This window comes from Macrobrachium nipponense, chromosome 37 (assembly GCF_015104395.2).
Source record: "Macrobrachium nipponense isolate FS-2020 chromosome 37, ASM1510439v2, whole genome shotgun sequence".
NCBI classification, from domain to species: Eukaryota; Metazoa; Arthropoda; class Malacostraca; order Decapoda; family Palaemonidae; genus Macrobrachium; species Macrobrachium nipponense.
The window spans coordinates 20,089,525-20,104,524 of record NC_061097.1 but is presented as its reverse complement, the minus strand read 5'-3'; the positions used below and the strand labels follow the sequence as shown (position 1 = coordinate 20,104,524).

The 15,000-nt window shown below is 37.3% G+C and overlaps 1 protein-coding gene across 8 annotated transcripts in view; it reads left to right on the top strand.

Moving 5' to 3' along the window:
* The window catches only part of LOC135209062 (atrial natriuretic peptide-converting enzyme-like), a 1,031,477-nt gene that overhangs the window by 929,058 nt on the left and 87,419 nt on the right, over nt 1-15,000 (top strand). For all 8 annotated transcript variants that reach the window (XM_064241632.1, XM_064241636.1, XM_064241635.1 and 5 more), the window contains 2 exons: nt 9,585-9,798; nt 13,078-13,247. In XM_064241632.1, coding sequence (XP_064097702.1) covers nt 9,585-9,798; nt 13,078-13,247 — 384 coding nt within the window. The remainder of the gene's footprint in view (nt 1-9,584; nt 9,799-13,077; nt 13,248-15,000) is intronic.

Sequence of the window (15,000 nt, the reverse complement as noted above, 5' to 3'; positions counted from 1 at the left end):
AAAGTAGGTCAGGGTTAATTTTCAGTGAAGAATATTTTCCTAACTTGGTAGGAATTAACGAAGATAAATTTTCCTTTGAAAAATCGGTTCTCTTCATATAAATCTCTCTCTCTCTCTCTCTCTCTCTCTCTCTCTCTCTCTCTCTCTCTCTCTCTCTCTCTCTCTCTCTCTCTCTCTCTAGAAGCAAAAACATGACTTAGTGGTAGAGAAATCATGTCAGCACCATGTTGATCGATCAAACAAAAAGAAACGCGCAATAAGAGAATAATAACCTGAAACATAAAGACAAGGGAACAGATAATGATGATAAAACTATAACATGAAAAGACCAAAGAAGGAAAATGGTATTTAAACGCGTAACTCAGAGCATATGGTAAAAGTATATACCTCAGCCTATGTCATTTAAAATATTAAGAAGCCAGGCGATTGGTTTGGTTACACGACAACAATACATTATTGCCATTTTTCTTCACGAGGACTAGGAATTCTGTTGTATTAATATATGGCAATAGCGCATGATGAGTGAGCTTGCTTTGACGACGAAAATTTAATCTTTGCCAGATTTCAGCCGACGCTCACCAAGAGTATCAAATCACATACATCCAAATCAATTTATACACGCACAAATACACACACACACACACACACACACACACACACACACACACACACACATACATAGAAGGAAGCAAAAAAAAATAGCGCCACCTCCCTGCATCCTTTACAGGAGTTAATAGGCCTGGGAAAATGTAAACATTAAAATTTGAATCTGGCATTAAAGAAAACAATTAATATTGCTCTACTGTGCTGTGGCTACATATATTACAATTCAACCAAAGTCGTGACCTCGTCAATTATGCCTAATTATGAGATGAAGCGAATTCTTTATCGTATTAATAAAAAATACATCAAAACTAATCGTCAGAGGTGTGTCATTTGACTTTCGAAAATACTCCAGTTCTCAAAAACCTTTATAAGTTCCGTTCTTTTCTTTTTTTATTCAATAAAGAGCCGTCTATTTTGCCGCATTTGACGAAAGGTAAAATGTGGACCCAACTCTTTGTTGGCAATGCATGGAGGCAATCATGTTGCATATCCTCACAAAGGCATAGGAAATAAAGGTCCTTTGATTAAGCTTTCAAGCTTTTAACGCTCGTTGTAAAACCCTTTCGTCCGGGTTCATCTTACTCAGACTTGCAAAATGTTTTTAAATGCCACGCAGGGTGGAATAGTGCCCACTATGCAGCTAAGAGATCTTTACTTACACAAAAACACACACACATAATATATATACATATGTATATACACATATATATATAATATTTGTGTGTGTATGTATGTGTATATAAGCTATGACAATGGATAAATGATATTCATGGTCAAAACTCAGACACAGTAAAACTAATTGAGTGTTTTAAACTTATATACACATGCAGGCGTGACTGTACACACACACACTCACTATATATATATATATATATATATATATATATATATATATATATATATATATATATAATGTGTGTGTGTGGAAGTATGAAAGTTAAACAATTAGTTTTGACAATTAATATTAGTTAAACTACCACTGATACATTGTGTGTATACACATGTTCAATTATACATAGCCGCACATCCTAAGTAACTACTTCCAGAACACATGCATACATGTAACTACTTCCAGAGCACATGCATACATGTATCAATCCATAGAATGCGTACATATATACCCATACAAAATATATATAAAGTTCTACGCTTTTGCCTTTCAACAAAGTAATATCGCTTCGACCTCACATCTTTAACTCGCCAATCTCTCTCTCTCTCTCTCTCTCTCTCTCTCTCTCCTCTTCCACCTCCCCCTCTCCTTTCCCTCCTTCCTGTGCAACAGCCTTTGTTATAATCCGCATTAGTTGGGAGCCCTTTCTTTTCCACTCAAGTAGTAAGACGGATGAAACTTCGACTTCGTCGCCCAGCGATGTTTTCATCTCTTTCTACGCTGTGGCACCCACACTCTTGCTTTTGCCCCTACACCACCTCGTCTACGCGGTATACCCTTCAACGGCAGGACTTTGTACACGATGCACTTCGACCCTCATGGTCTCTCCTGCTGTGCCCTTCTACCCTCATGACCCGTGGTATGGTGCTTCTGCCACTCTCATGACCTGTGGTAATACTGTGCTTATACCACCCTCATAACCTGTGGTGGTACGGTGTTTTTGCTACCATCATGACCTGTGGTACGGTTCTCCTACTACGCTCATGACCTCTGGTACGGTGTTTCTGCCACCCTCTCTCATGACCTGTGGTAATGTGCTTTTGCTACCCTCATGTCCTGTGGTACTTTTACCACCGTCATGACCTGTGGTACTGTGCTTTGACTACCCATAGGACCTGGCATACGGTGCTTCCAACCTCACTCACGACCTCTACCCCAAAACCCCGAGCACAGCATGCGGTGCCCTCCTACCTTCAGGAACTCTTGAACAGTGTCCTTCTACATGGGCACAATACCTACGGTGCGCCCTCCTGCCCCTGTGCCCTCTTGTAGAGCGTCGCGTCGTCTTGCCCCAGGACTTCATGCATTGTCTCCTCCTGTAGAAAGCGCATTATGCGTCTATCCGTATTTCCCTTTCATTCTCCTCCTTTATCTCTCATTTCCGCCACTGCTCTTGACGCTGGCACTACGAGAACTACATATTATGGCTGCTGCAGCCTCGGCTCCGTCTATTCCTTCCGCTCGTCTCCGGGTTTTTTAAAGGCTACCAGCACCAAACGCTATTAGCTTACATAATGCCGCCCATTAGCTGAGCGTGTTATTGCTCCCTTTTAATCGCATTTATTCGGATTCTTCTGTTCTGCCGATGTGACCGCCATTATCATCCCCCTTTCTTCCTTCTTCCTCGTTCCTCCTCCTCCTTCGATGCCTTCGTCAGTCCTACCCCCTCCCCCTCCCCCAAACCCAGCAACCCCTATCCACCCCTCCACTATCTCTCTCTCTCTCTCTCTCTCGTCCCAATTTCCTTGTACTGTGAGAACAGTGTAAAATAATCGTTTAAACTTTTTTATCTTTTTTATTGTTCGTTCTCGTCAGAAATGATATACTACTGTATATTGAAACTGAAACTGAGTTAGATTGATCTCTTTAATTAGTCAGGAACCGGATGATGTTTTTTTTATCTTTTTAGCTTCATGTTTTATGTAATAGGACTAATTATATTCAGTCAGTCCAGGTTATTGAAGACCGACCTACTATATGCGACGATTCAAGGGGAAAAATGTATTTTCTTATGCAGCTGTATTCTTTGTTTTGCCCCTCTTTTTTTATGATGTTGATTTTATCGCCAATTAACGAGCACCATTTTTCCCGCTGGGTCCACACGAGTTTTCAATTTTGGCGGCTTTATTGACTTAAATGCCATTTTCACTTTCAAACTGCCGAAGTTCCCGTGGTTGATTCGTCACTACCAAGCTGTTTCGCATTTCTCTCTCTCTCTCTCTCTCTCTCTCTCTCTCTCTCTCTCTCTCTCTCTCTCTCTCTCTCTCTCTGGTTATCATTTCTTCATTGCATCATTACTGTTATATTCTTCTATTTGGTATTTATATTCATGCGCATAGATATTTCAGCTTCAGTATAATACAATTGTTTTTATTCACTTCCTTATGCATGTATTGATCTACGTTGTGTCACCGCCGGGTAGTGAAAAACAGTATGGAACGATTATTGTCCGTAGAAATACAGATCAGTTCCTTTCCTTTCACAGTATGTTAATTAGGCTCACAGATGCAATCGTGTATAGTAAGCAAATTAAACCGAGCGTGCTAATTAGCCAGATTGATTTTGTGTTGTGAAGTTTTAAGGAATAATTAGGCCTAGGAAGATTGGAAATGATTCAGACCAAGAATATATGAATACCAGCAAATGGTAATTAGGCCTACATAAATTAGAGACAAAGGAGGTTGATAATATTGAGACTAGGTAATTTGCATATCTTTTATGCCTGGAGAATTTTAAAACTCTCCTAACTTAGAACTGACACCTGTATGTACGTTGCTTAGGCATATTTTACGTGTTAAGTAAACCTGCATAAGTTAGTATCTTAAGGATATATAGTCCGTTATCTTTTGCAATGCAAAATAGATTAAAAACGGTCCAACCCCAGAGATTGTCTTTACACTGTTTATACGAAGTAGCTGAAAAACAATCCTGAAATAGGGTAGATTCAAGTATGACTTTCAGTTGATACATTTCATCGTTGCTGAAAGAAAAATCTGCATATCCTTAGAGCCTTTGACTAATCTACATAGGGACCGTACAAGCAGCATGGGACCTGGAGATAAATGAAGCGCCCTGTGGACCAAGTAACCAGAGGTCTACACCAGCCTCTCCAACCCCTACACACGTTTAATGTCACTTACGGGCTTCTCCGTGGACTAGACCCAGTTCTCGTATTCGGTAAATCTACTCCCTTCTACGGGGATAGTGTCATCAGTGCACCTCATGCGCTGCACTGTAGGCATTACTTAAGGTTCTTTGTAACAAACCCTTTTCATTCCTTTTACTGTACCTCCTTTCATATGCTCATTCTTCCTTCTTACTTTCCACCCTTTCCTAACAATTGATTCATAGTGCAACTGCGAGGTTTTCCTCGTGTTACACCTTTCAAACCCTTTTATTGCCAATTTCCGTTTCAGCCCTGAGTGACCTCACAGGTCCCAGTGCTAGGCCTTTGGCCTGAAATTCAATGTTCAATTCAATTACCTTTTACTGTCAGTTTCCGTTTCAGCGGTGAATGGGTTCGTAGGTCCTACTGCTTGGCCTTTGACCTAAATTCTTATGTTCAATTCAATTCAATCCCTAACAATGTCTACCCTATTTCAACCCCCTATCCGATTCTACCCACTGTCTGTTCGATCATGTTGCCCTGTTTAAACAGGCCTCTCTGACGGGGGCTGGTCCAAGGAAAACTTGAAGCCAGGTGTTTTGAAAGATTTGTTTGTTTGTTTGTTTGTTCGTATGGTGCTTTTACGTTGCATGGAACCAGCGGTTATTCAGCAACGGGACCAACGCCTTTACGTGACTTCCGAACCACGTCGAGAGTGAACTTCTATCACCAGAAATACACATCTCTCACTCCTCAATGGAATGGCCGAGAATCGAACCCGCGACCACCGAGGTGAGACGCTAATACCCTACCAACCACACCGCTGAGGTGCTTTATATTTTGAAAGAAGCTGGACAGCTGAGCGGAAAGAGATTAAAAACACGAGATGAAAAGCGGCTCGGTTCGAAAGAACACCCCTAGTACCACTTACAGTTCGCCATCAACGTACATTGCAAGAAGTACCTAGCCTTCTCGATTCCCCACTCTTCCAGCGCGGAATCAGAGGAATTTATTTCTGGTGATAGAAATTCCTTTCTCGATGTGGTTCGGATCCCACAATAAGCTGTAGGTCCCGCTGCTCAGTAACTTAATCGTTCCCAGCCACGTCAAAATGTCTAATCCTTCGGGCAGCCCTAGGAGAGCTGTTAATTGTAAAACTAAGGCATACTTACTTTACCCAGCCTTCTTTTGGGTATTTGGTCCCAGGTTAAGCGATAATCTACAATTGAGAAAATATATTGCGATCGCTTTCATGCGATAGCCAATATATGATCTTTCATGTTACGTTATTCTCAGCTTACGAAAGCGTACACTGAAGGATTGAATATTAATAGAATTATAAAATAAATGAGGGGTTATTCTTTGATATACTGAAAAATAATGGCATTTTTTATCGCTCCAGTGACTTTAAAACGCTGCTAATTATTCATCAATATGCTTGGTAATAACGAGATAGGTTTATCTTTTATTATATTGCTCACCTTTTTCATATTTGACTAGTATGTAGAATATGTAGCGTGAATTTTATAAATAAATTTTTTTGTAAGCAATTTTCTCTGTTTTCATTTACTTATGGATTTTATTCTTAATGTTTGTTGTCGGTTGACATTTCATGTTGGCTCCAGGATATCATTCCTATCAGTAAATTATTTTCAAGCTAGACAGGACAGAGTAGAACCCGTCGCCCAGGTAAAATGAGAAGTTATTAGTTTAAAATTTAGGAAATTGACGAGATGAAATCCAGCAAAAAATACAAGTAAAAAATGTGTCGATGTTTCTCCAGCACAATCGAGTCCAACGAAAAGGTATCTATCTTTCGGTGTTCTTAGTATAATGTTGGATGAGCCGCGGCTTATGAAACTTTAACCACGACCTCCTGGTGTTGACCTGGCCTATACCGTTTGCCAGACGCACGATTTTGGATAACTTTAACCTTAAATAGAATCAATACTACTGAGGCTAGAGGCCTGCAATTTGGTATGTTTGATGATTTGAAGGTGGTTTATCAGCAGAAGAATTTCCAGCCCTCTAGTGCCAGAAGTTTTTAAGATCTGAGGGCGGATAAAGAAAAAAATGGTTAGGACAGGAAAAAGTGCGGACGGATAGACAAAGCCGGCACAATAGTTTTCTTTCTTGTGTGTTTGTGTATTTCAAGGTCTTCAACTCTTTGATTGTGATTTCTTTTGGTAGCAAAGAAAAATAAAAATTATCTGCAGTCAGGTAAAAAAAAAAAGAGTAGGCAGACTCAGTTGTTATTTCACTTCGGTTATCTCTGGATCAGTTTTTGTAATAGTTAGATTGTTTTGTAGTTTCCGTTCACAGAATTTAATGATAAATAGTTTAAAGTTCGTGTATCCAGGGAAACAGTCTCCACTAAAAAAAATATGATTATAGATACATGCTTTTTAAGTTTGACAACTTTTTTTGTTTCACAAAGGACAGAATTTGACGTAATCCACAAGGAACATTTCTTCAGTCGTTTCCCTACGAATTTAAATTTATTCAATAAAAATCGCATACAAAAATTATAGGGAATCACGAGAGAAAGATAAAATTTCGGACATTTGATTATTATTGCAATACATATAAGACCACACGTATTGTTGTTTTAAATTTAGCTGGCCTTATGTCAGCACGGGCTCTTGCTCCTAGAGCAGCACGTAATAACCAAAAAGTAATGTTACGAATTTTGCTGGTGGAGCTGTAAATGAAAAACGGAGATGAAATACCTTAGATATTCTTTGTCTTAATTATTTTCTTAAAATCATTGTTGTTGGATGTTCATGAATCTTTGGTCTCGTATTACTTTGTATTTATTCATCTCGAGGTAAAAATTGTCAGGTCAGCGTACTTCATACATTCTGCATTATGTGCTTCTTAATTCCATATTTTGTATTCGTTTTATAATAGTTTCTGAAAGTTTCCATAGTTCCCTTATTTTATTTCTTTTCAGGACAGTTTATCATTTTTTCTCTAGACATTTGATATTAATATACAAATTATCTCTACGTTTTTTAAAACAAACTTTGAGATTTTTTTTACTCCCTGTACCTCCATATTATTTTTTTTTTTTTTTTTTTTGCAGAATCATTTTATGCCTTTAAGTTCTTGTTTATCATTCTTTCTTTATGATTACAGATAAATAATGACGGTGTCTTCAGCTGTTCTCGTATAAGTATTAAGTCTTTTATCTAATTTCAGATAAATATCTTGGTATCTTCATCAATTTCAGGTAGATATCTAGGTCTCTTTACATATTTTCAGATAAATTGCCGGTCAGTATCTAAACTTCTTCATCAGTTTCTTTACCTGCTTTCAGATAATTATGTCTCATTATCTATTTAGAAAAAGATTTGTCTCCTCATCTTTAAAATAATTAACATACATCTATATTCGATTAGATGTTTTGGTCTCTTCGTCTATTTTCAGATAAATAACACTGGTTCACTTCTTCTGAAAAACAATAGGTATACGTATATTTACTTGCAAATATCAGGATCTCTTAATCTATTTTCATATAAATATCCAGGTTTCTTCATCAATTTCCCTTGAATATCTCGGTCTTTTCAGCCATTTACAGATAGATATTTAGGTGTCATCACCTATTTTCAGATAGATATACAGGAGTCATCTTTTATTTTCAGATAGATATATAGTCACCTATTTTCAGATAGATATATAGGTATTTTCACCTATTTTCAGATAGATATATAGAAGTCATCTTTTATTTCCAGATAGATATATAGGTATTTTCCCCTATTTTCAGATAGATATATAGGTATTTTCACCTATTTTCAGATACATATATAGGAGTCATCGTCTATTTTCAGATAAATATATGTTTCTTCGCCTTTTTCCAGATAGATATATATAGGTGTCTTCATCTATTTTCAGATAGGTATATAGGAGTCTTCGTGTATTTTCAGATGAATATAGATATAATGGTATCTTCATCTATTTCTTCGTGTATTTTCAGATGAATATCTGATTCCCTTCATCTGTTTTGAGAACAAGCGGGGTTCTAGGAATCCGAGTAATATTGTTTTAAAACGATAATTTTTATATTTTGAGACAAATCTTGGATAGTTTCATCTTTTTATCTATTGAGCGAACAATTTTCTTTTTTTTAGGAATGGTTATAGGGGTTTATTCTTCATTTATTTTAACTCAATGCAGGCCTATCTTAATTTTTGTTACATATCTTTATAACAATTTAGGAGGCTATAATAAGTTCTTGCACCTCATTCTTCGCCTTTTTTTCCGTCTCTCCAGATGAGTTTATGTTAAAAAGAAGAATTTTGGGTTTTATAAGTGTTTGCATCTCATTCGTCGTAAGTGTACTTTTTATCAATATTATATTTTTCTATTTTTAGTGTTCTGTAAAAGAAAACTATTGATATGGTTTTGTCTGTCCGTCCACAATTTCTCTGTCCACCCTTAGTTCTTAATATCTCCTGAGGCTAGAGGGCTGCAAATTGGAATGTTGATCATCCACCCTCCAGTCATCAAACATACCAAATTGCAGCCCTCGAGCCGCAGTAGTTATTTATATTATTTTAGGTTAAAGTTAACCAGAATCGTGCATCTACTAACGGTATAGGGAAGGCCACCACAGGTCCGTGGCTGAAAGCTTCATGGGCCGCGGCTCATACGAAAAACTCGATTGTGCTGAAGAAACTTTCACGCATTTTTTACTTTTTTTTTTTTTTTTTTTTTTTTTTTTAAAGAAAATGGTTTCTTTTTCTGAGCTGCTCCATTAAATGTAGCATAAGATTTCGGGGTCAGAAATCTAGGTATATTTTTTCCTTCATATGTTACCAGATCACTAACTAAGTTTCTCCATCCTTCATACCTTCTATTTTCAGAGCGAGTTTTGACTCAAAAAGTTCCTGCATCTTATATTCCGTGTTTATTCTATCTCTCAAAGGGGAGATTTCATGTCCCTTATTGTTTATAAGTTCAAATCAACGACCTAGCCCCAGCAAATAATTCTCCATTATATTGTATATATTTTCAGACTAAGTTTTGATGTTCATTGTCTTTGTTAATTATTACTTATTGAAATCAAATTATATTGTATCTATACTTTCAAATCAATTCGTGAGGTTCAGTGTCTGATTGTTAATTTATACTTATTCAAACCAATCTCTGAGATCTGAAATTCTTGCGACTCATCCGATCTCCGGCTTTCCCTCTTTGCAGATCAGTTTCTGGGACTCGAACTGCCCCACGAACACGTTTTCCGGGGAGAGTTCCAGGTGGAGAGCGGAGATAGGTGGACTCCGGAATTATCCGACACCAACAGTGTCCTATACTCGGCTACAGCCAAACAGTACGCAGCCAGACTAAATAATGTCTACAGGAATTCGGTGTTCAAAAATGTCTTCATTCGGGCTGAGGTTCTCGGGTTGGCCAGGTGAGATCACTTTTGTTTTCTGTATGCAGGGGTGTATTTATATGCGTTTTAATTATGAATATACATATATATAAAAAAAAAAAAAAAAAAAAAAAATATTAATATATATATATATAATAATATAATATATATGAATATATATATATATACTTATATATACACATATGTAATATAGACACGAAAGAGTGTAGATAATCTAGCGTTATAGTAAGGAAACCGCTGTTACCTCAAAGGAAAGGAGAATGAAACAGTAGTTTCTGAAATATGATGCTAGAAATTGTACGTTTTTCGTGTTTCGATGGGCAACCTTTATCAGATGGAATCCTGTTATAACAGTAAATCTCTTTTAGTTGCAATGTATATGAATAAATATAATTCATATATATATATATATATATATATATATATATATATATATATATATATATATATATACGTTCATGTGCATGCATTTAAGCTACAAATGTCCTTTAATATCCGATTCGCTCTACCACGGAAATTATTATATTTTCATTTATGTTAACCGAAGGGGAATTTTTCAGTTGATGATAATTTCGTCCTCTCCTGGATTCGAACCAACGGACAAACAGAGATGAAATCAGCACTGAAGTCCTGATTTCTCTTCTGTCAGCTGGTTCGAATTCACGAGAAGACGAAATTATTTTCATCTGAAAAATTCCCCTCCGGTTAACATATATGAAAATATATTAATACCGAGGTAGCGCGAATTGGATATTAAAGGACATTTGTAGCTTAATGCATGCATATATATATATATATATGCATGCTATATATGTAGTTTATGTAGTTGTTTTTTTTAAAGGTTTGATTAAACATTAGAGTAGCAGTCGTTTACGAACGAGAATGCGCACAGTTTCAAATTTTAGGACTTTGTACTTGCAACCGTAATCACCTCTTGTCTTTATCACTCGCACGTTCTCCATTACCAAAACCTCCTAGTATTTCCAAGTTACAACTCCAGGACCGAAACCAACAACCCTCCCCCCTCCCCCTCCCTCAGTCCTTCGGGAATCATCTCTCACTTCAGTCGAATTGACGCCCAATTGAATAGAGGAAGTTTGTGAATAGAAAACTCATCAACGGGCGGCATCTGCCTCTATTCTTTAATGAGCGTTGATCGATTTTTATCATAATTAAGAATTGATTACATATGGCGAGTTTCTATGAGGTTTAGAAATAAAAAAAGAATAAAGAAAAGAGGCTGGAATCCTTTTACAAAAGTCTGCGGAGATTCTGTAGAAAAGAAAGGTAGATATTATTGATCTTCTTTAGACATTGTTATCATTATCATTTCAGTGCTGTACTATTTCAGCCAATAACTGAATTCTCTCTCTCTCTACTTTTCATTCATATTTTTATAATTATTACTTATTTCTAACAAGGTAATTACATATTGACTGCTAGATTTGACAAATGATGTGAAGAACAAGTATCCTATAAACATGAAGGGATAAAAAATGTAATGTTAACTAATATCGCATATTTTCCGTTACTGATGTTTTTTAAAACAGATTTTTCGTTATTTGACGCCGATCTCACAAATAGATGTCAAGATAAGCTATTAAAAAAATACAGCGATAAGCGCTCTTTTTAAACTTCCTCTCCTTTGTATCTAGTAAAGACTTGTTTCGATTCAGAAGTCTTGGTTCGATTCAGAAATCTTGTTTCGATTCAGAAGTCGTGAAATTTCACTTCTCTTATTGCGAAAAAAATTGCAGGAAGCGTGTTCCGTGATTTTATGTGAGGGGGGCGAGTAAGAGAAATTTTTCCATTTTCTCCTTTTAAACAGAAAAAAGTATTAATAAGAGACCTCTTTATTAAACGAACTGGAGAGAGAGAGAGAGAGTCCTTCTCTTATAAAATAAATGGAGCCAGCCAGCTCTTTACATCGTAGAATTGGAGAGAGAGAGAGAGAGAGAGAGAGAGAGAGAGAGAGAGAGACCGACCCTCTCTCACCAAAAACAATTGCTGTCAGCAGCTCTTTCCATCGTAGAATTGGAGAGAGAGAGACAGAGAGACCGACCCTCTCTTACCAAAAACAAATGCTGTCAGCCAGCTCTTTCCATCATAGAATTGGAGAGAGAGAGAGAGAGAGAGAGAAATTTGGGTCGGAATGCGAGGCCCTTTGTGCCCCATGAACGTAGGCGAATGAATAAATTGTCCCGTTCTGATGAAAACGCAGTAATTGATGAATGCCTGAGGCCCTGTTGACATGATAGGTCACTTGACGTTGTCACTTTTTTTGTATGACATTCCAGCAGCGAATGCCCCTAAATTATGCCGCTCGCCCCCGCCATGCAAAGAGATTTGACCTCAGCTAGATAAATGTTGTCTATTTGCGTGCTCCACAATTAAAAGTACAAATTTGCACTAGCTTGGTACGGTGCACACGGTAATGGGCCTGTTTGTGCTAGAGTATTTGCATTTTAGAATCAAAATAGTCAAATGGTTTTTAGTTTTCTGTAAAAGAAAACTATTGTTCTGGCTTTGTCTGTCCGTCCGCACTTTTTCCGTCCGCCCTCAGATCTTAACAACTAATGAGGCTAGAGGGCTGCATATTGGTATGTTGATCATCCACTCTCCAATCGTCAAATATTCCAAATTGCAGCCCTCTAGTCTCAGTAGTTTTTATTTTATTTAAGAAAGTTAGCCATGATAGTGCTTCTGACAACGCAACAACACAGGCCACCACGGCCGGCTGGGAGTTTCATGGAACGCGGCTCATACAGCATAATACCGAGACCACTAAATATAGATCTATTTTTGGTGGCCTTGATTATACGATGTACAGAAAACTTGATTCCATTTTTTTCTTTTTCTTTTTTTTTTTCTTTACGTCATGCAGACGTTCTACAGGGATAGATATTTTTTTCATTTGGCATAGTTCCCCCTTTTATGTAAAGATGGCTTCTTGTATTTAAGTATTGGTCCGAATGCTTTGTTTGTGTGTGTGTGTGTGTGTGTCTGTGTGTGAAAGGTATCGCTTGTATTTGCGCCCTACTTGTAAACTAAGCAGTCAAGCGCAAATACTAACACATGTGCTGTTCACTCGTGCTGAATTCAAACAATTGTGTATTGTGTATGAGTATATACACCTGGATTTACGCTTCTTTACTCTTTCATATTTATGTTTTCAGTATGTTTAATATCTCAAACACTGATTTTCATCTTGACTGACTCAAGCATTTCTGAATACTGTGCTCTTAACGCTGACTTATCAATGTATCAGGCCAAATAATGCTGATCATCTTCAAACAGGAGTGGCCCCGAGAACCGCCTTGTAGTACACTTCAACCTTCACATCAACTACCGTCGTTTGCACCTGGACGCGGCCGACCTGTACTTGGTCCTGGTAGCCGAAATACGACGCCCAGAATCGCGAGCGCTGGCGGGAATCAAAATCAACGAGGATACTGTGGAAATACAAGGTATGTAGACTGTCTCTGCTACATTTTGAAACGCTCGCTTCCGCTTGCTGCAAATCTTGTCATTGGATTCCACCTATACGTGTCCATACAAGGAAAAAATTATAGCTATTGTAGATTCACATCAACCATACCTTTGATGTCTAGGCCAGTCCCTTACGATGCTCCTGATTGGCTGTTGATAAGCCAATCACGGGGCTGGAAACTCTCAATCTCTCTTCGAGAGTTCACATGAGTAGGGTCTATGTTCCACCTCTCCTGAGGGGTACGTCTTTTAAAAGTATATCTCAGGAGAGGTGGAACATACATCCTGCCTATGTGAACTCTCGAGAGAGACTGAGAGTTTTCCAGCCCTGTGACTGGCTTATCAACAGCCAATCAGGAGCGTCGTAAGGGACTGGGCTAGACATAATTGCACGGTTGATGTGAATCTACTATAGTCATTCAAGGAAACTGTCAACTACAACTGACCATTAGAAAGGATCATCCTGGTTGACAGAATGAGTGCTAAGTGGAGTAGACCTCTAAAACTACCCAAGGAGGTTGTTGGTAAACCATGAAACAGCAGAAAAACCTCGTCTATCGTAACCAAACCCTACTTAGTCCAATCTAACCTTTCCCAGTTTATTATAACCTTTCTTAAATAGTCTTAGCATGCTTAACCCTAATCTATCAAGCTTTACTCAGCAAAACCTAACCCTACTTAGTTTAGTATAACCCAACTCGGCCATACTCAGCCTGTCTAGTGTAACCTGATTTAATCTAGTCCAACTAACCTTACCTAACCTAAGTCACCAAAACTTCTCAGTCTAATTTAAACGTTACACCACCCAACTTGACTGTAGACCAATGGACAATCGTTGTATCGCCCCCCCCCCCCCCCCTCACCTTTTCTTTGTAGAGAAATGACTTCATCCGTTGCTCTGGCAAAAAGCAAACATTTTTCCGAGAAGGTTTCAACATAAAAAAAAAAATTAAGATTGTGGGAGAAAGCTTAAATAGATCTCATTTATGTGTATTAGATCGCAAATAGAAAAGTTTGTTCACATTTATTAGGCCATCAGAAGGCTGGAATTCTTGTGATAAGTTTAAATTCTGAATCATATGTTAATTTACAGCTTTTCCAGTAGAAAAATAATTGCGGTTGTTAGTATATGCTTCCTACAGACCCGTGCATGAGGCAAACTGTAAGCTGTAGGCATTAGTCCCTATTTGGAAATCAATGTTGGTTGCCAAATTTATTGAACACCTACTAACTGCTTTCCAAGATTGTGGAATTAAGAAAAAAAACACACACATATATATATATATATATATATATATATATATATATATATATATATAATACATCTATATGTATATATATATATATATTGTATAATTTTATAAAATACATATAGATAGTGGAATTATAAGTATAGTATATATAGTATCTATATATATATATATATATTGTAACATAAAAAAAAAATCTCTCTCTACGGTAAGGATTTACGAGGAGAATATATCAGGAAACAGTGACAACTCACTATAACTTAAAATGTACTTTAATAACAACTAGTAAGGAAATTAAAGTCACAAACAGAACATTAAACAAATTACGGACGCTTTACACAAAAGCAAAGACTCGCTACACAGCACTTCATCAAGACTACTCATCACTAATCACTGCATTTTACAGTATAATACCCAAGTCACAAAGCTTTACATCAACACAACATATAATTCACTGTAACATCAAAAAGTTAGTGGCAAC